We start from the raw sequence: 27,112 nt of genomic DNA, 5'->3' as shown, positions 1-27,112 counted from the left end.
TGGGCAGGGACACCTCACACTAAACCATCTCACCCAAGGCTTCGTCCAACCTGGCCTTGAACACTGCCAGGGATGGAGCGTTCACAACTTCCCTGGGCAACCCATTCCAGTGAATCACCACCCTAACAGGAAAGAACTTCCTCCTTATATCCAATGTAAACTTCCCCTGTTTAAGTTTTAACCCGTTACCCCTTGTCCTGTCACTACAGTCCCTAATGAAGAGTCCCTCCCCAGCATCCATATAGGCCCCCTTCAGATACTGGAAGGCTGCTATGAGGTTTCCACACAGCCTTCTCTTCTCCAGGTTGAACAGCCCCAACTTTCTCAGCCTATCTTCATACGGGAGGTGCTCCAGTCCCTGATCATCCTCGTGGCCTCCTCTGGACTTGTTCCAACAGTTCCATGTCCTTTTTATGTTGAGGACACCAGAACTGCACACAATGCTCCAGGTGAGGTCTCACAAGAGCAGAGTAGAGGAGTAGGGTCACCTCCTTCGACCTGCTGGTCATGCTCCTTTTGATGCAGCCCAGGGTACGGTTGGTTTCTGGGCTTCAAGCACACACTGAAGCCGCCTCATGTTCATTTTCAGTTTGTGCTTATGGATATAACATTGAATGGTACACACTTCCTGCGTTCGGGGGGCAGCTTTTACAAGAGGCTTTGCAGCTTGCAGGATATTTTTTGTTGTGGCTCTTAACACTGTGCCCCAGGCTCCACTAAATAGACAACCTCATTAAAAGGGAAATGGCGATAGTGTAGCAGTGACTTTCTCATGCCATCTAACTCACACATGTGAAATGGTTGCGAGACCCTCCGAGTACCTAATTGCTTGACTTAATTGATTTAGTGGCACTGGAGGCTACAGCATGGAAATAAAGGGGCAAGATGAGGATAAGGGGTGATATGCTAGGTAATTTATGATAGGTGCCAAGCAGCCCAAGGGAAATTGGAAATGCCACGGATCTCAGTCAGCTAAATCAATTCAGTGCGATGTACAGGGAGCAACGTGGGGGAAAGGAGAAGCAGGGGATAGAACGGAGAAAATAATGGCTAATGGGAGAGATTGGAGTAACTTAAGGGGAAGGGGGAAGACGTCTTGGTGGAGGTGGGTGTTTTGGACTTCTTTAACACCAGAAAAAAAGCTTTATAGTGTGTGAATAAAACAGAATAATTACATCATGTTTATGTCAGAGATGGTCTTAGTTACCCTTTTCTGAGACCTTATCTTTCATCTAAAATCCTTGATTAAACAGGGGAAGTTTAGATTGGATCTAAGGAAGAAGTTCTTTACTGTAAGGGTGGTGAGGCACTGGAATGGGTTGCCCAAGGAAGCTGTGAATGCTCCATCCCTGGCAGTGTTCAAGGCCAGGTTGGACAGAGCCTTGTGTGGCATGGTTTAGTGTGAGGTGTCCCCGCCCATGGCAGGGGGTTGGAACTGGATGTTCTTAAGGTCCTTTCCAACCCTAACTGTTCTATGATTCTATGCCTGCGACAGCGAATAAAGTCACAGGAGACTTAAAATAATTTTGAGGCTGTGTACAGTGTATTTTTTAAGCAACTGAAGCTTAAATGTTAAATTACTTCCCAATCCGTGCAATATTTAATTGACTGTATTGAACCATCGTACAAATTAAGTCTTCTCTATAATTATGAATTGGTGACTGGCTTGTAGCAGCGCTGAGCAAAGATACAGTAAAAACATCAACTGGTGTGTGATGCAGTCCATCAGCATGGGCATCCAGGGGTGTCGTAAACATCCCTGAGTTATGAAGTAATTCCTTTATGTGCTTCTGGCTCACTGGGGACAGGATTAGGTCATGCTAAAACCTTGAACATACTAAGAAAAGAATAAATAACTGAAAGAGGCTGGGGAGAAAGCGAGGCAGGTCAGCTTGTGAGTAGTAACTGTGTAACTGAGCAGCAGTTCTGCTCCCCACAGAATGATATCGTGGAATCACAGAATGGTTTGGGTTGGAAGGGACCTTAAAGCTCATCCAGTTCCAACCCCCTGCCACAGGCAGGGACACCTTCCACTAGAGCAGCTTGCTCCAAGCCGCTGTGTCCAACCTGGCCTTGAGCACTGCCAGGGATGGGGCAGCCACAGCTTCTCTGGGCACCCTGTGCCAGCACCTCAGCACCCTCACAGGGAAGAGCTTCTGCCTAAGAGCTCATCTCAGTATCTCAGTATCCCCTCTCTCAGGTTAAAGCCATTCCCCTTGTCCAGTCCCTACAGGACCTTGTAAAAAGCCCTTCTCCAGCATTCTTGTAAGCAGTTTTGTGTGGCTTTTGTTTCATCTCCTTTCAGGACTGCTCATACCAAGTATCAGGGGGGTGGCTACATGTGAGCAGTTACAAACTGAGGGATAAAAATGACATTTCTATTGGTTGGCCTCATTTTACAGGACAGATTAATGTATGTAATGAGCCATAAATCTAATCAAAACATGCAAAGAGCATGTGTTTATAGACGGCCTCAGTTGTTAAGTCTGGGCTGGGTGGCTGCATGACATGGTGTTTCTCCTTGTGCCGTCCTCCACCCTGGTGCACATCTCACTGCTGTGAAGGGCTGGGCAGGGTACTGGGCAGGCTGCATCCTCAAAAGAAAGATTTACAGGAAGGATGCAGTTTTGATCTTGCACTGTACAGTGGTAAACCTGTCTATTGACTGCAACAGGAGTCTTATTTCTGCTTTGCAAAGAATTAGGCCCTTGTGGAATAATAATTATTGGCATATGTAAAAACAGACATTAGGTGACTTGAGGGCTATGAAAACGCAGGTTTAAAGGATTGTTTATATCTGCGTTGGAGTAGAGATGTGTATATGCTACATTGCATTTCATGTGTATGTTCCAAGCCAGTAAGCTCTTGCTAAGCACTCCATACAGTAAAAGATGTGAAAGGATAATGTTGCAGTCACCTTTACTTAATTTGTACTTCCATTGATACAGTATGTAACATAGCACAACCATTAAAAATGTAATGATTTTCGAATGGTTAATGAGGGTTCCCAAATAAATTGGAGTGTCCCCATCTGCTGTCTTACATTGCGGGTGATACTTTTCCATGGTAGAGCGATCTTCAGATCTAATTCCATGAGGAAGGAATCTGATCACAGTTTAATTTCAGTGCAAACCGCTGCCTAGCAATCAATAAGGCGACGTCAAAGCACTTTGATTTAATAGGAGCCAGAGATAACGTCCCTTGTCATATGCAGAATAGAGAGATGGGAACATTTCATTTCATTGTAACAGATAGCATGCAACTTGGTTTTCAGAAAAACCTAATAAATCAATATCCCTGTGTTATCTAAGTAAGATCCCATCATTAATTATAAACGCCTAACGCGTTAGTAGAGCCTGAAGTGCACCTTCAGCTCTAGCCACGTTCAGCTTAAAGTCTATGGCAACAGTTCCATTTTCCTTCAAGCAAGCAATCTTGATCTTGGGACGTTAGGAGCCGTTTAGTGCAAAATGAGAATGAAATATGCCCAGTCTTTTGTTTTACACGTAGTCATTTGTCTCTTGGATGCTGCCTCTCCTGTTAGATTTTGGTCCATGCTCTACAGAAGCCTCATCACTTGTCACTTGCCCTGCATGCGTTCAGCCTTTTTGCTTCTACACACACGCATCCTCTGTGGGTTTGCATATTAAAATGTTTTCTTTTAAGCCCTAAAAATACCAGGTTGTTTAGAGATTGCCTCGATCCCATGCTGATTTTCAAAATGTGCTTTTCTCAAACCCAGCAGGAAGCTGGACCTCAAAAGACTCCTTTGTGAGGCTTCGCCTCCTCTCAGAAATAGCATTATCCCTAGATGATATGCGAGCAAGTCAATATATCAGAAGGTAGAAATGGAAGCTAATAGATTGGTTTAGATAAACTTCTCAAGGACATTATTCTAAGTGGAAATACTTAAGTATTACTTTGGTAATAAAATACTGTTTAAGCCAAAGTGATAAAGATTCTGGCACTCCAAGGCATGCTTGTAGGAGCCTCAGATTCATGTCCTGGCTCTAGAGAGAGCTTTACTCATCTATTTTAAACAAAATTGAGTCTTTTTATTGTGACAATTAACCAAAGTGGGATTTTTAAATAAAATGTGAACTTTTGCATTCAGCATTGATTTCAGTCAATTTCCCCTCGTTTTCTGGGAAAAGTACATTTTTTGGAGTTCTGTTATTGCTTTAAATGAAGTATCACTCGCTGGGTGATGCTGAGGGTTACAGAGATAAAGCAAGTCTGGTGCCAATCCTTAGGCAAGTTGTATAGCTCTAGCTCTGCAGCCCCTAAAGCTCAGCCTGTCCTGAGTCACCCTATATGAAGCTACAGGTAGCTGCTGCTGCTTCTTATATATACCTACAGATACTGATTCTCTACCTAGGATGCTATGTAGGTAGCAACTAAGTAACATGATATTTTCTGTTGAATTATAGCTCACCAAAAGATACCAAAAAATCCTCTGCTGAGGCTTTAGTCAAGTTATTAAAACAAACCAAGTTTGGCTAGGTTTTAAAAAGAGAATAGGTTTAAGGAATTCAGGTATTAATTGATATTGATACCAGGATGTGTTTGCTTGTTTTAATTCCATAGGTGTATTGGGATCCGGGTGAAGCACTGGTGAAAGAGAAATTATACAGCCTTTTAATGGAATATTTTGATGGATGTCTCTTACTGTGTTTTTTTAATAGCTACTACAGCACCACCATGCAGTTCATGAAATTTCATACATCGCAAAGGATATCACAGACCATCGAGCGTTTGGATATGTGTGTGGAAAGGAGGGAAATCATAGATTTGTGGCAATAAAAACAGCCCAGGCAGTAAGTATCAGATCACTGTCCTTTTCTACAGTGTAACCCAAGAGAAAGGCTCTGTTCATAAAAGGTGTTCAAGAGGCCAGTCTTGGGTTGTTTCTGATTGTGCTACGCTTATCACAAGTGACTGCTTAGATGTTAAATGCCAACTTAATGAAACCAGCTTGGGGAAAAGGGAATGTGTTTCTCTGTTTCTGATTTTTGATGATGTGCTATTTATAGTTAGTTATTGTTCTCCTTTCTAACTAAACTCGACTGGATACAGCTGAGCTTGGTTATATTCCTATACTCATTTAAACAGAAAGTGATAGACTCCTAAGAGCTACTTTGCATACAGTCTACATTCTTTCCATTGCATGAGAAATCACTAATAAATACTCCATTATATTCATATCTATGCCTTTTGTATTCATAATGCTTTTAATATTTAATTATAAATACATCAATTTCATATATTATCATTAATAATATTAATGATATTGAAATATTATCATTAATTGTTAAATAGAAATTGACCTGAGCCTGGTTGCTAAAGGGAGAAATTACTTCTGTATGAAGTTCTCTCCGATTGTGGAGATGCTATAAGTGCTCTAGCAGCAGGGTGGGTTAAAAAGTGTGTATTTTCCCATATCGAAACTTCCCTTCCTGTTTTTGCTTCCACAGGCTGAACCTGTAATTCTGGACTTGCGAGACCTGTTTCAGCTCATCTATGAACTGAAACAAAGAGAGGAAATGGAAAAAAAGGCACAAAAGGACAAACAGTGTGAACAAGCGGTATACCAGGTACACGCATAAGCTTAGACTACTGCCAAGAAAAGTATGGTGTGAAATGCCCCCCAAAGTTGCTCCAAAGAGGCACTGAGCATCCTCAGCATTTCTTAACAGCAATGGGTTTGAACGGTGCTAGCTTCAAATGGACAAATAAGAACCTAACAGCCATCGTGAGCTCAGGAGTAGGATTAAACAGTGCTGAAAGCTAACACTTGGGGTAAGATGAGCATGTTTAGCAACTGGAAATGATCTATTCATTTCCTGCGTAGGGTTTCCTCTCACTCAGAAGGAAAACCGTAATGAAAGTAAGTGTGTTGTAAGTCAGGTTTTTACAGTGTCTAATACTTTAGGGATGATTCAATATACTTCTGAATGTGTGTGTTTGAATCAAATCAAATAAGGTGTGGATTGTTAAACTTGGATGAAACTGGAATAAAATTACTTTGTACAAGAATGTGACTTTATCTGTATGCTGGAGAAAGAAAACTATATACTTACTTGCCCATTTTGCTTAAATCTTTGCTGTCCTTTAGTTTCTGAATACAGTTCTTTTATCTCTGTTGTTTATGTTCTTTGCTTTTACTGCCTGTCCTCTTACTTTGCTGTAGACAATATTGGAAGAAGATGTAGAAGATCCTGTATACCAGGTAATTTCTGAAGCTGTACAGCCTTGGAGTTTCAGAAGTGATTAGATATATGTTATCTTCAAACACAGCCAAAACCTTTAACAAGATGTTCTGAAGCTTACTGAGATAGGTCTTCTGAGAAACTTGTGAGATTTTGACAGAAAGTAGTATATTTAGAGATAAGCTGTAAGTAATGGCACAATGTATCTGTGTAGGATAGAATATTCCGAAAATGTGGCTTGCAAGTCCTGATTTTAGGTTCCCAAATGAGATTTGTCATCATTATTGAATACAAACCCGAACTGAAAAGGGAGTTACGTTGAGAATAAGGAAGGTGACATCTTGTTCTGAGAGTAATAAATTGACATTTTGTCTTCTGTGGGGCCGGAACTTAATTCAGAAGGGGAATATTCGGGTAAAAACAACAGTGGAATTGATGTTATAACATGCTCCCTTGTTGGCACTTGGGCTAGGATTTAATAATAGATCTGAACTTTAAGCCTTGTTTCATCCAAGCAAAATGTCTGGGAGCGAAGATGATTATCAGATATGTGTCAATATATTCATGTCCAATACCCTACTGAGTGTGAAGAAGAAAAAGCTGTAATTTCATTCTCATGTTTTTGTACTGAAACAAAACAGAGGAGAGTTTACAGGTTTTTTTCCTGGAGATTTTGTGTTCTTCCACTTAGGTATGTCAGTGGGAGGCATGCTGAAAGAAACCGATCCAGCCATTAGCGAATATTGAAGAGCGCCTAAGGTGCAGTGAGAAAGATGATAAGGATTAGGATGCCCTAAATGACTATTCAGCTTTTATAATGTCAGGAGTTTGACTTTGTGCTCTTCACAATAAAGCAAGAACCTGAAAGTGAAAATTGTTGTGACAGCCTTTTGCTATGTGGCCTGTTATATGAGCACCAGCCTGTTTCCCGTTTGGATTTAGCTTTTTTTATTCATAGATAATAAATAGATGTCGAAAAAATTGCCTGTATGTAAAAGAGGCAAAACTCATGTTGACTTGGGAAAATGAATACTGGGCCACAGGCGGTCTCCCTAGGGAGAAAGAATTAGGAAGCTGCTCTAATGATCATTAGGGGAGATTTAGGTCTATTTATTGCCGGTTTATGAAATACGGAACAACCTTACTCTGCTTTCCAACACACCGGTTGTCCTGCTGCCAGCCTGTGCTTTGAACTTGTTTCTTTAATGCCTGCCTATGTTTTGACGTGGAATTCCAAATCGCCTTTTTCCCTTCTGTTTCATCTTTGACTTTTCCTCTCTGGCGGCTGGTGTCATAGTACATTGTGTTTGAGGCTGGACACGAGCCAATCCGTGAGCCTGAAACGGAAGAAAACATTTATCAGGTATAAAATTACTAACTTTGGTGTTTTCATTGCAATGACTGCAAGCATTTAGTGAAGTACATTTCATCTATAGTTCACTTTTATTAGTTTTCATCCATCACAGAAACATCTGGCATTTCATTCTGGTGACATGACATGAATAACCTGCCCAGTCTCAGTGTGATTCTTCTGTTTGTCATTTCAGCTTCTGCAAATTGTATTCGTTTTGTCCACTTCTAAAAGGTCTTAAACTTTTGAGTGCCCCAGATTAAGTGATAAATCATAGAATCATAGAACAGTTAGGGTTGGAAAGGACCTTAAGATCATCCAGTTCCAACCCCCCTGCCGTGGGCAGGGACACCTTACGCTAAATCATATCACCCAAGGCCTCGTCCAGCCTGGTCTTGAACACTGCCAGGGATGGAGCATTCACAACCTCCCTGGGCAACCCATTCCAGTGCCTCACCACCCTAACAGGAAAGAATTTCCTCCTTATATCCAATCTAAACTTCCCCTGTGTACGTTTTAACCCGTTACCCCTTGTCCTGTCACTACAGTCTCTAAATAATGGATTCTCTTTTTTTCCTGATAATTTTGGCAACATTTTACACCTTTACAGATCCTGAAATCTCATGAATTGCTCACCCAAGCAATTCTTAGAACGGCATTTTGATGGTATTGCTTTTCTTTCTGCCTAACCAAGGAAACCACTGACAAAACCTAAGAGCTCTCAGTGGATACCCCCCAGGCCGGGGAAAATATTTTCCAAGTGCAAATGTTATGTTAGAGCCCAAGCTTCCATTCTTCACACTGACAAAAACTGCGTTAAAAGCAATCTAAAATAATCTTTTGTCGTTCAATTTATCCTCACGGGATCAGTCTGGGGTTTATTAAAATATAATGTAATTCATTTTGTGTCACACACTAGAGGCAAATCTGAAAATAGACAGGAATCTCTGTGCACTGTGAGAAAATAGTGATTCGAGGAAGTCATTTAGTGTGGAGGGGAAGAAGTTCAAGCAGTGATTAAGCATTTCATGTGGCTGTACTAGAGGTGGATCTGCTAATAGGGAAAGCATTTCTAAACTAGGCAGGAGCAAGGATAGAACAAAAACAAAGGGAAAGGTATTTTTTTAAGTAATGATAAAAGGTAGCAAGGTAACAGGAAAAAAATGAGAGGTTAGAGTAGCTGTAAGGCAAAACACAAAGAAGCTAAGTGAGAAATGGAAATGCAAGCTAAACATTAGAAAATAACCATTTTATTAGCCCCATCACAGAGTCATTGAGTTGAGATTCATTTACTCTGTGTTGATTTCCTGGCACTCCTGCCACACACACTAGAGCATGCATCTTTCTGCATCTCTAAACCACGGCACACAAAGCTCTCAAGGTGAGAGTATGTCTAAGGTTGAAATTTTGCTACCACATAGTGTTGAAAGTTTGACTATTAAATAATTCATTAAATAATTACTACTCTAGTTCATAGAAACATAGAATTGTTAGGGTTGGAAAGGACCTTAAGATCATGTTCCAACCCCTCTGCCATGCCTCACACTAAACCATGTCACCCAAAAACCCCATGACAACTACGATCAGGTGAGAAAACCTGATTGCTGGTCATCAAAGTGCAGAGCTTTTAGTGGCATTTTAGAGATGTACCAGTGGAAGCAAGCAAAATGGGATCGTTGCTCCCGGTGTTTGGAGATCCTAGATCAAACTTTGGTGGGTAGGAGTAAGTAGGAACTATGTCCTGAGGAATGGCCTAAAGAACTAAAGACAGTGAGCAGATACTGAGGTCACTATCACCTCATCTCAGGACACTGCTGTTACTGGCTTGTAAGCCACGCAAGAATTGCTCAAGGCTTCACATGATGGTATCTGGATGTGAAGAAGCGTTTTCTCCCACAGAAAATTCCTGTGATTAATATACCACATTCTCAGTATATGCAGGTTTAGCATTGTTCTCTGAATTTACTACAGGCAATACCTGGAATACTGCAAATGCTGAGTTTAAAGAGCAAGGTGTCTTCTTCCATTATCTATTTAGTTGACAGATGCTGTAGTATCACTAGTGTAGACTTGCCCAGGACCACAAGCTTCTTAGTTCCCATGGACTTTGTGAGCTTTCGGCTTGCTATAAGTCTGGGTTCCCACCATGCAGATCTTACACCCTGATCACTAGGAAATTGTTTCTCTTACAAGATCTTGATGATCTCAGAACCATCCACACTACTATTAAAGGTTAAATTAGAAAAGGTCCTGTTTTCCTGTTTCCTTTTCTTTTACTTAGTAGCTTTATTTTAGTTTGGTGCAAATTGGTGCCTGCTTCTATTATTTACTACAGAGGATTCCCCATACTATACTATAGCAAACATGCATCTGCTCAGAAACCACCTGCATCCTCACTTCAACCTCATCAAATCTTTCTTCCAGTGCTGCTCTGGGTTTTCAACCAAGAGCTGGTATGTGAAGAATTCACTTCTCCCTTAGTGGGAAAGAGTCCTACGGAGCAGGAAAGAAAAGATTCCACCTGGATGTGGAAGATAATGTGCCAAAAGTGACAATTTCTATTTCTTTTTAGCATAGCAGAGGTCGCAGGTTTCTTTTTAAGCATTCATTCTCTGTCTGTCACCTTTCTTTGATACATTACCCCAAAGACTGTCTGTGTCTGTCTGTTCTTTTAATATTGTCTGTCTATGTAAATTACTCTAATATGCGTTAGGCAAGGGCTTGATCACTGAGCATGTACAATCCTCTTACCTAGTGTCAGATTTCTTAATAGCATCTCTTTTCCTGCCAGTTGTTTCAGTGAGGTGGGGATGAGATTTTGTTGAGTGGTTTTGCGTTGTGTATGTAGCAGCACTGGTCTCTATGGAGAAGCAAGTTCAGCTCAAGGAGGAGTTGTCAGTCTGAGATGGGGGTTTCTGCATTGTGGTGCTTGTTTGGCTGGTAAAAATGCAAGTACATCAAAGTGGTTCACAGCCTGTCACAGAGACAGCTGTCAGCAGCAGCAGTGCTGCTACCTCTTTGCTGCTATTTCTAATCAAAGAAAACAAAAACCAAGAGAAAGCCCTTGCAGACCCCTGGTGTAAGTAGCGATGCAAGAAAGCGTGATGCTACATGGCAGTGAAGACAACAAGAAGACAACAAGTATTGAGCTGGGAGAGAAAAATGTCTGTCAGAAAACTTTCTCTGTCTTGATATTAGAAGTCAGGAGCTCTTCTCTAGTGAAAGTGTAAGCTGGAGTTAAAAAGAGGGGATTGATAGTGCAAGGAAATGCTCATTTCCACAGTAAGCTGTGGATAGAAGCGTGAAAACTGGAATGACTTCATGGAAAAGTTGGAAAGAGGAAGGAGAGAATGACTTGAAGAGAAAACTTAAGAGAGAAAAGAGAAACTGATGGTAGCTTATAAATGGTTCATCTTAGCACGTTTGTCCTCTTTTATGAAGACTAAGCTTTGCAGCGACTTACTAAACAGACCATTCTTGGCTTCTGCTCTGACACTGTCACTTAAAGTTTTCTCTCGTTACAGACTATTATTTCCATGAAATTCAAGTGTTCCACTGTTACCCGTTTCACATATCTAATGGGATAGGTGTTTTCAGTGGAAAGGAGCAGTACTTTGAGAAAAGCAAGTCAAGCAGGCTATTCCCAGGATAGGAATAGAAGAGATCTTTGAAAAGCTCATGGAGTTCCCTTGAGGGTTCTGTGCTTGTGCTTTTGACTTCTGCAGTGTGCACCAAGTTGAAGATGTGTAGTTTGTCTTGAGCACTTTAATGTTTGAAGATGGGCAAGAGAATGTTTGAGCAGTAGAGAGAGCTTTTTATACAGTATGCAAAGTAAGAAATTATGACATCTCAATGAATAAGTTGCATTCCTTCAGCTTCCCCTAGATCTTCCCCCTTCCGACGCTAATATCACAACTTAAGATAGTTACTGCCTTAGAAAACAAAAAGGTAATTATTTTGTAATACCTGCAGTATTAGTTCTTCTATTGACCTGTGAGGTTTCATTGCAGTCTGAAATGTAACCTGCTTATGCTGAATGCCCTTGTTCAGTGAAAAACTGGCACTGATTTACTTAGAGCATCTGCACCAGTTTAGAGCACGTTCTCTTTGCTTGTTTCATTTACAATAGACGTTCAGTGCTTCTAGGAAGGAAAAGAAACACAATCACAAATAATAAATATGTAAACCAGCAGTCCTGAGGCAAGCAAAGCCCTGTATTACAAAGCAACTCAATTCACATGAGCTGGTCATAAATGCATAAGGCGTAAATAATGACTCTTGACTCCACTAAAGGCACAACCCAATTGTAAGTGTGTTGTCCCTTGTCCATGTGAGGCTGTTGACTTCAGCTCCCTGGCTGTGTCAGACTCTTACAGGCCAGTAATTCCTTAGTAAAACTGCAGCATCATAGCCAAACATCACTTAGAGCAGCTGCAGGGCACCAGCACTGCAGGGGTACATGTTATGACTTTATTTGCCTTAGGTTATGAAGTGAATTGGAAGGGGAAAAATGTAACATTATAGGCCAAGCATCTCTTTCCCTTACTTCAGTGGCTGTACCCTGGATCTCTGCCTTGGAGAAAGATGACATACTGACCTGATCATGACTTCATCATACATCATCTAACCCCCAAGTAAAATGAATAAAAGCCATTTCATTAGGAAGGAGATCCAAGTGCACCTGGACTTGATGCAACCAAAATTAACTGAGAATAAAAATCTCATTTCTGACCACTTCTGGGCTTTAGGATTTTAAAATCCAGACAGATGTTTTATTTCTTTAGTATCTTCTCAAGTGGTGGTACTTGCTTACATGAAGAGGGAACCATCCTTGATTTCATTAGTATTAAATGGCTACCCTATACATATATGTCAGTTGCTGATTTCAATTCTCATCAAACTGCTTTGGTAATGACCTTCGTTTTTCTGTTGCAGGTTCCTACCAGCCAAAAGAAGGAAGGTGTTTATGATGTGCCAAAAAGTCAACCTGTAAGTGTAAGTATCTTCCCTATTTATATGCAGTAAAGGTGCGTTTCTTAGCTTCTGTGACTGTCATTATTGTAACATCTGGTACATTCCTCGTGATGTGAATTTTATCAGTGATGTGTTATTCAGAGTAACCAGGATTGTTATGTCACTTATATCCATCTCATTCATTACTTAAATCTCCTTTCTGGCTTTTCCAACTCATTCCTATGGAAGTCACCGTTTATAAATGTGCTATGTGTGGTCAAGAGTCGACAATAAGCCTTCTGCATGTTAATGCATAAACTGTTGGGGGCTGGATTAAGAGGGCTCCTCTATTACCCAGTGCTGTACTCTGAGTGAGCATGAACTTCATTTTCTCCCCTGTTTGCTCTGTCAGAGCTGTACTTCATATATTGTGCTCCTTTCGGCTTGGTTTAGTAGGACAGCAGGGGAGGCAGAGTCTGAATAGAGCGGATCAAGAGAGGTAGCATTAGGAAAAGGTATGTCAGAACACTGTGACCTCTGCAGTGTCTTTCTGCAACTAAAATGTCTATACCTCTCAAAAGCCTTCCTGATGAATACAGTGTGCTGATAGGTAAAGATTTCATAAGGAGATGTGACTCAAATATTAGCCAAAACCTGGGAATTTGCATTAGAATTACTTTCCTGCCATTTGGAAAAGAAAAACCCAAGCACATTAAACAAAAATCCAACCTAACATACGCCATAGAAAACCAATTATTTTTCCAATAAAACCAGCTTCTATGGTAGCTTAGTACGAGGTGTACAATTACAGGGCAGAGATATGGGCAGACAGCTTTGGGAAACTCTGAAAGGAACTACATCAAGATGAAGTGTGCAAAAAGACCTCAATCAGCAAATTCCTGAGTGGCACAGCTTTTTGTCTATGTATTGCAATGCTTTCCTGCTTATTGTGGGCTTTAATCAGCACAAGGAGTTTTCCTCCCTCTATTGCTACATGTTGTTTCTGTAGTGTTCTAAGTACGCAGGGGACTAAAGGTCAATATAGACTATCAGTTCTTTCTGTCCTGTGCCCTGCATGGGCAGTAGACTATTAAAAAATGGGGTTAAGATGCTGTTGTATTCAAATGGCACCATTCCTTTTCTGTGTATTAGCATTTTGAAGAGGGGCAGCATTTATTCCCATCTATAAGGAATGGTAGCAAGTGGTTGAGAGCAGAAGTGGAGTGACAGATGCCTTAGCAACAAGGCATGCGTTTGCGAAGTGTGGATTATGCTGTTTAATATACATTTGTGCTATAAATACCTCGAGAAATTATTTGATTGCATTTGGTTGCACAGAAAATTAGTAGTTCTGAGGACTTGTGTGAGAATGGAGGAAAACAAAGGAAAAGGTCAGGAATTCCAATCTGCCGTAAGCAAGGGGAAGATGTATTCAAGAGAGAGGAAGAGCCTCCTTTCACACGAGGATGTGGTAACTTGCACAGCTGGGGTTGAGCACAGAGATGTTGACTATGAAAGATAAGTGCTGGGGAGGGGCTGAACGAGGGCCTGAATTGTGACACTTCTGTGGTTTGCACAAACAAACAGAACTTGCCATAAATATTTCATGATAAGGCACTAGGAGGAGGGAGGCATCATCGTGGTGCCTGGGAAAATCCAGTAAAATACTTCATGTTGCATATCTAATGAGGGTGTTTGTGGGCACAGAATAGCTGTAGGTTTCTGACTCATTTCTCTCATAGTTGAGTGTTACAATTCTTCTGCTGTGTGTTCCCTGTGACTTTTTTATTATTCCTTCAGGGATGTTTCAGATTTACTCCGGGTACAGTCTGTAATTTAGGTCCTTGCAGTACGACTGGGTGTAGAGTACATTTACAATCATGTCTGCAGACACTTTGGTATTAGGCTGTCCTGGTAAAGAGCGTGACTGTGAGATATAGGGCATATGGAACCCACTCTGTAATCATCAAATATATTTCATCTGTCATCTCCATGAAGTTGGCTGCTTGACTTAATTCAAGGTTTTTTTGCTATTTCATGGTTAAATTTAAAAGGATTGGAGCTTTTTCTCCAAACAAGTTACTTACTGTAATTTATGAAGACAAAGAGAAGAGGAAGAAGTAGGTAGATGAGATTTTGTTTCACCTTTTTATATTAATATGCATTAAAAAAAAAAAAAAGGAAAAGCAGAAATAGCTCTTAAAATTAGCAATTTAATATTCCACTGCCCATCTGATTTATTGCTCCCCCTTCCACACTCTGTCACTGAGACATTTGCCATAATTTTTTCTTTCCAATTTATAGCTGTCATTATTATATAAACCCCTAAAATTCAATCTGAGGGCAAATAATCAAGCTCATCTACCTGCTTTCAACATGTAAGGACACTTGCTCTATTAGGAGATCTTGCTTTCAGTAATTTCATAATGGATGAGTAAAGTGAGAAACTTTTTGTAGCTCCTAATAGGTTTCAGGCACCATGAATTCTCTCTCCTGACAACAAATACAACACTTAATAAAAATGCAGCAAGTTTTGCTTGAGTTCAGACTGAACTGCCACATTCCCTGGACAGGAATCAGTTTTCCATCTTGGGATTGTTTTCCTGTGGTGTGTTCCCAGGCAAGTTGCCTCTAGTCTTTGCACATAAAAGTGAGGGATGCCAAAGCAGTTATCTAGGTGCTCTCCACCCTTGACTTCTGTAGCCAATGGAGAGAAACAGCTGCTTCATGGGGAAATTCCTTCTGCCTGCATGAAGCATCCCTCTGTAAATGTATATCTGGACATCGTTCCTTCATGGCTACATAGGATATATAAATGCCTTGCAGGTTTGATAACTACTAAATGGTTAGGCTTAGGTGGGGTGAGATCTACAGCAGTGGAAAAACTAAAAGCCTGAAACCCTTTTTCAGAGGTTGCTTTGAAACTGAGAAGTGTTAATTCATACTGGGTTTCAGTGAGCTAACAGCATCCTAAGAAACCAGTACTATTGGGGCAGATATTTCTTCTGTGCTTATGGGGTCCAATTGTGGCTGAAGGTATGAAGCTTCTTCCTGGTAGTGCCATGAGGCAGAAGTATTCAACATTGTAAATGCATTGAGATAGCTGATGTACTTGCACACCACTGTGCCATCATGTGGGGCCATTTATCAGAACATGTCAAAGTACTTTATAGTGTGACTCCTCATGATCTCTGAAATCAAGTAATGTAAATATGGTGCAAATGAGGTGGAAAGGAATGAGTCTTGGATCTCAGGATTTGGATGGACCTGCTGAACTCAATTAGGAGTGGTGGCTAGTTGCCAAGTCCCTTCTCTGACATTGGGATGAAGATTGCTTGCTCGCTAGAATTCTTGTATTTCCCCATCTCTTTGCTACATCCCTTCCCAGCAAATCCTACTCTCCCGTAGATTTCCTCTGTGGGGCATGCTTCAAACCCACACTGTCCACGGTATCCTATTTCCTCCCTTCCTCTGTATCAACTCACTCTTCATGTACTCATAGCAGCCTTCCAGTATCTGAAGGGGGCCTATAGGGATGCTGGGGAGGGACCCTTCATTAGGGACTGTAGTGACAGGGCAAGGGGTAACGGGTTAAAACTTAAACAGGGGAAGTTTAGATTGGATATAAGGAAGAAGTTCTTTCCTGTTAGGGTGGTGAGGCACTGGAATGGGTTGCCCAGGGAAGTTGTGAATGCTCCATCCCTGGCAGTGTTCAAGGCCAGGTTGGACGAGGCCTTGGGTGATATGGTTTAGTGTGAGGTGTCCCTGCCCATGGCAGGGGGGTTGGAACTGGATGATCTTAAGGTCCTTTCCAACCCTAACGATTCTATGATTCTACTCATTCCATATTTCTCTCTGCTCCTTCCTTAGACCAGTTCTTCTCTTCTCCATTCAGTCAGAATAGACATCAAGTCAGATAAAGAAAGCAAGCTCACCCAAAAAGCTTGTGTTAAGTGGTACTGATTCCACTGAGAAATTGTAGCTCTGTATGTAAAATTAACTGTTATAAAAAGGTGAAATGTTTAATGAGCTCTTTTTGTCATAATTTCCCATCGTCTCCCCATTATGCATCCACATCAAGTTCTACCTGTCATGGTGTTTTTAGTAATAAGAATCAGGCTGTAAATACCCTTCATGGAGACTGTCAGTCACATCATAATAAAACCTTCTCTTCTCATCAGAATGTCTAAACTATCTGCTTACAGTTTTATGAAGGCTTTCAAACAAGTCATCTTACTGCTCTATAAAGATTCAAGGCTTTATAACTGATGCTTTACAATGCAGGCAGCGATTCGGCTAGTTACAACTATGTGGAAAGTATTAAACTTGAGTGGAATGGACAGGGAGTAATTTGGCTGCCATAGAGCAAGGCATGGGAGGAGCAGATGAAGCTGGGCTGGACCTGAGAATTAATGGGTCTAGAAGCCGTAAGGGTTGCCTGATCCTTCTGCTTGAACTAAGAAACTGCGTTTGGGAAAGCTCAGTTTTAATTCTGGCTTTGATTACGGTGTCATTTGCGGGTCTGATTTGTTCAGGTCTCGTGTCAGGGGCAGCGTGCCTGAGGTTATCTGGAAGGGATGGACAGCCCTGCATCAACAGCTTTACAGAAACAGCTTCCAAACTGGTGACATCGGCTTCAGCCTCCACAATCAGGCTTTCTAGATCAGGTTTTCAAACATGAGAAGAAAGAGTGTGCACAGACCCAGCCTGACTGTCTGTGCTGGGAAAGCTGCCCGCTGTATTTACCTGTGCTCAAATGCCCTGACTTAAGTTACACCCACTTAAACCTTGTGTGCAAGGTTTAACATTGTGGTGTGGGATGGCTGTTTTTAACAGGCACAGCTGCTTGTTGCACAGTTTGAAAGTATATGTGTTATGGTAATGTCTTGTGTTGTGAGTTTATTTGGTGTTTTGCTGGGCCTTTGCTATTTCTATAGACAGAAGTGGATACACATATCGGTGTCTGCAGTCCAGACCTTGCATTAACTGTTCTGAGATTTTGTGCAGCACTGAAAACACCTCTGCTCCATGTGTCCCTCCTCTCAGCTTGCCTTTTGATTTAATACCAATATTAACTCTGATACCACTGCTGGCTTATAATGGAAATGTTTAGCACCATACCAAAGGTAACATCTGAGCCCTGAAGGTGAGATGTTGTGATGTTCATGTCTTCAATAGTGAGACTTGTGCTGTAGCAGGAGGCCCTTATTATAACAGCCTCTCCACACATCAGCTATTTGTTTCCATGTGCTGTGTGGGTACCATCTTCTTTGTGACCTGCATCAACCTGCCCTGTGTTATCCTCTGGGCAGTTGTCATGGATATTACTAAGTGATATCCAGCGATGTTGCTCACATTGCACTGTCATGTCTTAAGATACTTGTATTTATAGGTTTGTTTTTTTTTTCCATTATTGGGGTTAGAAAGAAGCTGTTGGCACTGCAGGAGGGTCCTGCATTCAGTTGAGTCAGGGTGATGCAGAAGAGGCAGATCCCTTAATGCCGTGGGGCAGGTTTGGTATGTTGGGCAAGTTTGGTATGTTAGGCAGGTAGCTGACATACCTGGTTTGTTTGGACTTGTGTTAGGTATGTGTGTTACCAGTCAAGGTCTGTCATTAATTGTGATTTAATTGCTTCTACATTATGAAAGGTCACTGAGATTTGTCAAGGTGCTTTTTCCTTCCTTTTAGCAAGACCCATGGGCCCCATCATCTGCTGTTTTATACTCTCTGCTTCTGCTTTTACCTGTACAAAATGCGAGTAAAAACTGATTCAAAGCCTTTTACCTTCACTCAGCACTGGCATAAACAGCTACGCAGCTGAGAGCTTGGAGTGGATCCACAGCAAAAAACACTTTAAAGCCTGAACTTTCACTAGAGGTCTGAGGCCTTGCTCAACCCCTTGTGTCTCCTTTCCAAGGAGAGGAGCTAGCCACCATCAGGGATGTTTCACAGGGATCACCAGCATCAACCTGTGGAAGCTGTACTTAGTAGGATGTTAGCTCTCTCATCAAGTACTGTAATAACTAAATCTGTATTTTTTTGTTTGACTTTGTATCATTTTTTCCTTTTTATTTCTCCTTTTAAGTTACATTTTCTGGGGATATTTTGTGGTTTGCATCTTAATAAGAAATTTAATGTCACAGGAAGCAGAAACCAGTTATTCCTTCCAGTCTTCCCAGATTATAACATCTATAGTATAAAGTGGTGAAATTTCTTCATGTGTTTTACATACATGCCTCATGTAGGTTTTAGCACCTTGGCTCAAAGTTCAGGATACTTCAACTTGAAAAGTTGTTCTTGCAATGCCAGGTAGAACAAGAATACTCAAGAAGCTCTTAACCTGAATTCAGTCTGATTTCCAACAATCTGGAGGATTAGATGTTAGAATTAATCCATTGTTAATGTATAGACTTTTTAAGGCTTTGAATCTTAATCTCTGTCGTTTCTGAATGTTGAAAGTAAGTGCTTGCATACTTCTGGTTTCGATCCATCCATAATTTTGCATCTAGCATGTCAAATAGCCTATTTTACTAGTGTAGGAATACTGTTGCATAGATGGGAATAAAATGTCGTGATTTAATTTTTCCTATATGTCATCTTGATTTGGGCCACATATATGGGCCACATATTGAGCTCTTTTTAACCCGTAGGACTACTCCTGCTAGCAGGCTTTTAATTCCTGCATCTGTAATATGGCTCCCCCAATGGGATCCTTAACCCTGCACGACCAGCAGAATGATCACATGCTATCAAAACATTGAACTTACTTTACTTCCCAGTGCAATCCTTTAGGATTCTGGGACGTAAACACATAATGGGGAAGGCTGTAATCCAGCAGCACTGCCCTTGATCAGTTTTCCATCATTTGCTCTCTGTTTGTACTGCAGAAAAAGCAAGAAACAAGGAAGCAAACCAAAGCTGCAGGTTTTGCCCTATGACAGGGTCATCTTGTTGGATATGGGTGACATGGGTGTTAGTATGGTGTTAAGATTTGTACTTTAATATAGAACATGGGTGTCATGGTTTAAACCCAGTCAGCCATAAATCACGCAGTCGCTCTCTCACCCCCCCCTCTTTCCTTCCCGAAGGGATAGGGAGGAGAATCGAAAAGAATGCAACTCCCATGGGTTGAGATAAGAACAGTTTAGTAACTAAGGTATAACACAAATCACTACTGCTACCACCAATAATAACAATGATAAAGGAAATAACAAGGGAAGAGAATACAACACCTCACCACCCGCCGACCGATAACTTGCCCCACCCTGCCCGACTGAGCACCGACCAATACCTAGTCCAACCCTGCAGAGAACTAGCCCTTCCAGGTAACTCTCAGTTATATCCTGGGCATGACGTGCTGTGGTATGGAATACTTCTTCGATCAGCTTGGCTCAGGTGTCCTGTCACTGCTTCCTCCCAGGTTCCCCTCCTCCCTGGCAGAGCATGAGGCTCACAAAGTCCTTGGTCAGGCTAAACGTTTAAGCAGTAACTAAAAACATCGGTGTTATCAGCCCTGTTCCCAGGCCGAAAGTCAAAACCACAGCACTGCACCAGCTACTAAGAAGGAGAAAAAATGACTGCTACTGCTGAAGCCAGGACAATGGGCAGTATAAATTAAGTGATGAACATTTCAGTGGCCCCTTGCAGTCATGGTCATGCAGCCTGTCAGGTCGCATGTCTTATGACTTCATGTTTATTTGCATTCCTGACCTTACCTGGTTTCCTATACATTTTCCAGGGTAATCTTCTATCCCTTCTGATATTCTCCAAAGTAGAGAAAAGAGAGTGTGGCTGAACCATGGGTCAGGTTCATTGATTGTGGAGTAAAGTTCTTGTACACACAGTGAATTTTTGTCCTTTATGCAATATGACTGATGCAGGTTTTATCTGATGCTTGCTGATATATTAAGTTCACGGCTGCACGTTGTATTGATTCACTACGTTTTGATTTGCTCAGAGCCCTGCAGCTCATACTGATTTGCTAAAACATTTATTTCCACACAATCTGCTTTCTAAGTAGCAGAGTTTGTAGCTTTAGCTAGTCTGTATTGCTGTGTGCATTAAATAGCATCAATTGCACAACTAAAGGGAATACAGTTCTGGGGGAAATGCTGTATGCATTTTGCATCAGTTTGGGGAGAACCTGTTGTGGTTTTTTCCTGATTAATTCAGTGTTATCCTATGTTACTAAGTACAGAAGTACACAGGACTTGGCATTTTTGCTTGCTGATATTCAGGAAATTTCAAGGCTTGGAAAATAGCATGTCGAGGCAGCATTCAATAATGAAGGTAGAAATAACTTGTTTCTCAAGCTCAGTTGTAGCTTCAGACACCTGTCATTTTGAAAGGCATTAGATAGACCTGTATAACTGTGCTTGCAAGTGTTTTAAAATCATAGGGTCATTAAATGGTTTGGGTTGCAAGGGACCTTAAATTTCATCCAGTTCCAACCCCCTGCCACGGGCAGGGACATCTTTTTTTATAAAGGAACCTAAATCTAGAGACAGGCTTATGTGTCTGAAAGGCAGATGTTAGGGCCTATTAGAACATCACGAATGTAAATGACAGCAGCTTTCGCAGCTTGTGTCAACACTTTGAAAGCCTCAGTGTTCAGTTCAACAGCACAGTGATATTTCTGGACTTGATTTCCTTTGAACGTGTGTGATGTGACTGGTGTATACCATGGTGTATACCATGCTCTCTGAACCCACCGCATGGGGTCTGGAGAAGATACAGATGAGGTGACCTTTCAGCTGGGACCTTTGCACCAGCATCCTCTGTGCTCTGGGAAGTTTAATTATCTTGAGTGTCATGTTGCCTGGAAGCAGCATGGGTCTGGCTCTAAGCTAGAGTTACTCTTTTGGACTCTTGATTTATTAGAGGCTGCCAGAGAAAAGTGCCAATTGAAACGTTTTAAATACCGTTTCCCATAAGAGTAAATACCCAAAGTACACAGGGAATTCGGAATTAAATTCCCTTTAATGAAGAGAAAATAAACAAATGAGTGAATGTATGTTTTGATCATATGAAGAGATCCTTCATTTAGAGGAAGCTATCGAGCACCAGTGAAGCAATTCGCTCAAACACTCCTCAGTACTCCATTATGTCAATTACCCTTAACCATCCTACCTCTTTAGCTGTGAAGCCTTGACTAAGAGCATTTTTAACCAGCACATACACTGCTTCCCAGTGAACAGGCAAAGGGAACTGGCCAGTTGGTGAATGCGATGAAGCTCAAGGCTACCCTGTACTTGGGTACATCATACCGAAGTCAGGACTTGGTTTTGTTACATCCAGGAAAAATACAGGGAGTTGCTTGAACAAGAGTGCTTCTGGCAAGTTACCTATGAAACTGGGAAGAGAAACTTTAAACAGGAGGGTTCCTATATCCCACAGCACTGGATTTGAACCCTGTATATGTAGTGGATGCCCAAATGCATATATCTTGGATAAAGATCTATCAATGTAGTTTTATGGCAACCCTTGCTGTTAACATGACCTGTACCACTTGGGAATCACCCTAAATGTTCACAGCATCCTTACAACTAAAAAGATTGTGCTCAGCCCTACCTGTATAAATCAGGGTTGATGGTAACACTGCCACTGCCTCTGTAACTGGGAAAGTTTATGGCATTTGAGGATCTTTAGGATCTGTAGGAAGCTGAAGATTGCAAAGGCATTGACAGGGTTTTTTTTCACACACATATTCTTCAGTGTATTCTCTTTAATTAGGAAGCAATTGAGCAGTTCTTTGTTGAGTTATCATGCTACTTCATTAGTCCAACAGTGGTTTCACAGCACAACAATATGTCTTGTTGGTTGTTTTCAGTATGTCTCAACCTACTAGACGTGGTTTGACTAATGATCACTTCAGTCATGATTGTGACATGCTCCTTCGTTATAGTTCTAATTGTGTTTTAGAATGAATTGTGGTTAATTAGCAAGCTGCTTGCAGCTCATGGAGCTTGTAGGAATATAAACACTTGTGGTATAAGGTTGTGTAAATAACTGGAGCTTTGCTGAGCTAAAATAATGATTCAAACCATCAGAAACAAATAGTTGACACAGCCAAAATATTTATCGTTGCAAGTGAAATACGAACACAAGTGTTTAGTTTGACTAACCATTTGACTTGTCATTAGACTGCCAGTGTAAAATACATGTTGGGAAAAGGGAATTTGAAATGCAGAGAGGCAGCACAGTTGGATGATCACTCTTTTGTCTACTGGGCCAACTGGTGCAGCACTTACCCTGACTGCAGGAAACCAAGTTTAAATCCCTCTGCTGGTGTAATAGATTTGAATAGCTAATACCCAGCTCAAAGGTTAATTACTAGTTGCTAGTTATTTGCTATATTTAGTATCCTTTGTACTTTTTTTTTACTGTCTGAGCTCTGTAACAGAGTACAATTTATTTACTGAATACATTTTCATGTTTTTTAAGCACCATCTTTGCTTCATTCTCTGACGTTTCAGAACCACATTCTGTTAGACACTCTTTTATCATCCTGTTTGCAGAAGTAGAGCAATATTAAGCAGGTTTTCTCATTCTACAAGTCAGTGTAGATCCTTAGCCGTTGGTAAAACAAGACTGAGTAACAGAAGTTGAATATTGTGGCTGGTTATGTATTTAGAAGTGAAAGAAATAAAGTGTTTCACACTCCTATGAGTGCAAGAGGCCCATCTTAGATTTCTCTTTTAAAAGCTGAACTTTTGCATTGCTTAGAAGAGATGGTTTTCAGAGTAGCTGGTAATCAGAGTGAATACTGTAGTGAAGGTGAATCGGTCTAGGTTCAGCTTTATGAAGGCTGCGGTTTACTTATCTCTGTACTCCTGGTTTTTCTCCAGCTCTTGCATAGTATGTTTTTCTTTACTGACTAGTAAGAGGTGTCCTGAGGAAGTCCATTACTAGCTGGAGTGCTTTAAAAAGCTTGCTGCTGCTTTAAGAAGCCAGATTTACATATTTCATGTTTAGAAGATTTACAGCATGTCTCACACGCCTTCATAGAAAGATGGAGCCTTCATTATAGGTTTAATGTCACCGCGATACAAGGATTAATACTCTTCCCTCCGCCTTGGTCTGCATGGCGGGTCGTAAGTGACTGGTGTGTTCCTGGTTGACTAAGCTGTAGGGGTGTTTTCATATTCAAGGGGATGCATTTTTGAATAGTTAAAGCTAGCTTTTACATTACCCTGTGGAGAAGCCCACAGACGGCAATCCTAGAGAAGGATGAAGGACTGGAGCATCTTTCCAGGCTTCTGGTTATTTAATGTCATGCACTGCGGAAGGAGGGAGAGGACTTTACTTGTGAAGGTTAAGCGCTTAGTATCAAACCCACAAACTGGAGGAAGGCTCAAAGGGCCAAATTCTGCCCTCTGTAACCGTGTGGCAGCCTTGGCACAGTCACCGTTGCCGCCCGTTCCATGCTTTAACAGACAGGGATATTTCACCCTGAGGAAGTGTCTCCTCACCAGTGTGTGATGCAGAACACGAGCTAATGGAAGATGCAGCTCAAAGTGCTACATGATAATTGGGCACTTGGGGATGCACCATGACATGTTGGGCAAATGTTTTCTGCAAGGTCCCGCTGTAGCACAGGTGGGAATTTCTAATGGTCCGTTGAACACTGCGCACATGTTTCCTCTGTGCTGAGACATGCTTATTTCTCAGCTGGTTTCACAGAGGGATCGGTGTGGCTGGGGGCTTTGGAGCTACCGAGCGGCACGAGCCGCATCCCTGGGTGCTGGAGGATGGGGAGGTTAAACAGGAGGGCTGTCAGAACAAACAGTGATTAACTAGCAGCCAAAATTAGCCCCTCCTGAAGGTGCAAACCCTTCTGGGTTCATTTTAAGGATATTCTCAAGGTCTGTGGAGTTCTTTGAATAAATGAACAAAGCTTCGTTCACACTTTCCTTACCTGGAGCTGGATGAAGACGCTGTCAGCCCCCCGAACTGAGTCCTCTCCTGGTTACGGATTGTGGCATTTTCTTCCTTTAGCTTTGCCTTTTGCCAGTCTCTTTTCTTCCAGTCTGTGATGAGATGAAGGAGGGAAATAAAGCGTTCTAGGCTGTTTCTGAGGTTTTTAAATGCCTTTGGTTGAAGATGGGATTACTGGCTGGGAGCTTGTATGAAGCTTCTCAGTCATCTAAGATTTGATTTTCAATAACTTGCTGTTATGTTTGTTTCTCGAGAAATAAAATCACCAATGCTACAGTAAATATAGCTAGCACTCTGAGGGCATTGAAGTGGTAATTTGTATTAAATATGTAGATGGATATAGATATGGATGCGTGCGTGAGCAGCATACTCCAACATGTAATTACACACACGCAAACTATGGATTTAAATATAACTCGGATTGATTTCTGTAAGTGATTTTAAAAATTACTATAGAAGGGAAATATTCGCCTTCACTAGGTCTACATTGGTGTTATAGTTCTTTAGTTACGAGAAAGCTGTGGTTTTCTGCACATACTTGCTTTTACAGCTTTAGTCCCATTTGGGATGTTAAGTCCTGTCTTTCACCAAGGCAGTGAAAAGTTATATTAACGTAAGCAGGATCAGAGCTCACAGGCTATGCTTATTGCTGAATTAATAAATATCTGGGAAAATAGATACTTATGATACAAGTGGTAAAATTGCCTTATACACCAGAAGACGATTTTTAGCACAAATAGCATGTATGTTTGCTCCACATCCCAGAAGCAAACTCACTGTTTTTACTACATGATTTTATATCTGTGCTCGCTGCAAGATGGAAGGGGTTTTCAGTTCAATACTGAAGGCAATGATTATGGAGGTTATCATTTTCATGCTCAGAAATTCATGTCATTTTCATAAATCATTCATTTCATTTCATAAATCATGCTTTACAGCTGCAGAATGGAAACTTATTGCTGGACATTGATGAAAATCTTGTTTCAGTCACTCAGGTAAGGTTGTGACACTAAAATGTTTTAAGGAAATAGAGATTAAATCATCTATAGGAAACGTGCAATTTGAAAATGTTCTGTTTGAGATTAACTTCACTAATATCGGATGTGAATACTTTAGAAAGGCCTAATGGGTGAAATCAGTTCTGTGGAGACAGTGAAATCACAAAAATAAAAGATAACTCTTTGGTACCCAGAATCTCAAATGCTGAAAGTGGGTAAAACTATGTCTATGTCAGAGAAGATGCCTTCGTTTCTTTAGCTGAGAATAGGGTTGTATCAAAAAACCTAGATCCAGAATCCAGATCTGAACCACTTGGGATTTAAAATCCCACCTCCAAGTGTTGCTGTTTAAAGCTGTCTCTGGTAAGTAAATGAGAAAGTTGTGTTCCCACTACATTTCTGTTTGCATTCTCTGGCATAGTTCTGTAGCTCCTCTTGCACATAAGGTTCCTATTCTGTTAAGAAGTAACTCCCCTGTGCATATGTGCCTTTTTCTTGGGGAATATTGTGAGACCTCACCTGGAGTACTGTGTGCAGTTCTGGTGTCCTCAACATAAAAAGGACATGGAACTGTTGGAACAAGTCCAGAGAAGGGCCACAAGGATGATCAGGGGACTGGAGCACCTCCTGTATGGAGACAGGCTGAGGAAGTTGGGGCTGTTCAGCCTGGAGAGGAGAAGGCTGCGTGGAGACCTCATAGCAGCCTTCCAGCATCTGAAGGGGAGCTATAGGGATGCTGGAGAGGGACCCTTCATTAGGGACTGTAGTGACAGGACAAGGGGTAATGGGTTAAAACTTAAACAGGGGAAGTTTAGATTGGATATAAGGAGGAAATTCTTTCCTGTTAGGGTGGTGAGGCACTGGAATGGGTTGCCCAGGGACGTTGTGAATGCTCCATCCCTGGTGGTGTTCAAGGCCAGGTTGGACGAAGCCTTGGGTGATATGGTTTAGTGTGAGGTGTCCCTGCCCATGGCAGGGGGGGTTGGAACTGGATGATCTTAAGGTCCTTTCCAACCCTAACTATTCTATGATTCTATGATTCTATGATGTGTATTACAACAAACAGCAAAGACAGGTTTCCTGTCACTCTCCATCTGCCTGTGTAGAAATCCATCCCTAGTGTTTCTTTTAAGAACTTTAATAGAATTATATCTGTGCAGAGTTTCCAAAGATCCATCACCTTGAAGCACTCTGGAAAGTATTATGATTCCCACTTTACACGGGTATCAAGGCATGGAGATCAGAGTTACCACCTTTCAAATATGTACCAAAGGATCATAGCATCATAGAATCGCGGCATGTTTTGGAATTGGAAGGGGGCCTTAAAGCTCATCCAGTTCCAACACATTGCCACAGGCAGGGACACCTTCCTCTAGACCAGGTTGCTCAAAGCCCCGTTCAACCTGGCCTTCTACATGAAATGGTTAATATTTTTTCCACAACAAACGTATAACTTTACAGACAGTTCCCCTTAGTCTGTATAACCACGTGTGCCCTGCCCTTTCACATGCCCTCTGGCTTGCTCTCCTGCTGCTTCACCTGGGGTGGAAGCCCTGGGGAAACCTTTGTTCATAGAGTCATAGAATAGTTAGGGTTGGAAAGGACCTTAAGATCATCCAGTTCCAACCTCCCTGCCAAAGACACAAGCTATTTCTTACCAAGC

The 27,112-nt window shown here is 41.4% G+C and overlaps 1 protein-coding gene across 17 annotated transcripts in view; it reads left to right on the top strand.

Annotated features, from left to right (window-relative positions):
- The window catches only part of DAB1 (DAB adaptor protein 1), a 477,594-nt gene that overhangs the window by 431,173 nt on the left and 19,309 nt on the right, over window positions 1-27,112 (top strand). For 7 of the 17 annotated variants that reach the window (XM_057409280.1, XM_057409278.1, XM_057409281.1 and 4 more), the window contains 6 exons: window positions 4,686-4,817; window positions 5,475-5,594; window positions 6,191-6,229; window positions 7,507-7,572; window positions 12,496-12,555; window positions 25,390-25,446. In XM_057409280.1, the coding sequence (XP_057265263.1) occupies window positions 4,686-4,817; window positions 5,475-5,594; window positions 6,191-6,229; window positions 7,507-7,572; window positions 12,496-12,555; window positions 25,390-25,446 (474 nt within the window). The remainder of the gene's footprint in view (window positions 1-4,685; window positions 4,818-5,474; window positions 5,595-6,190; window positions 6,230-7,506; window positions 7,573-12,495; window positions 12,556-25,389; window positions 25,447-27,112) is intronic. The other 10 variants (XM_057409285.1, XM_057409287.1, XM_057409283.1 and 7 more) reach the window with 7 other exon arrangements.

The sequence above is a fragment of the Pezoporus wallicus genome, unplaced genomic scaffold, assembly GCF_028554395.1.
Source record: "Pezoporus wallicus isolate ANWC-B61680 ecotype Strahan unplaced genomic scaffold, APGP_CSIRO_Pwel_v1 contig_8108, whole genome shotgun sequence".
NCBI classification, from domain to species: domain Eukaryota; kingdom Metazoa; phylum Chordata; class Aves; order Psittaciformes; family Psittacidae; genus Pezoporus; species Pezoporus wallicus.
The sequence above is the reverse complement of the archived record's forward strand: the minus strand, read 5'-3'. Positions and strand labels throughout refer to the sequence as shown.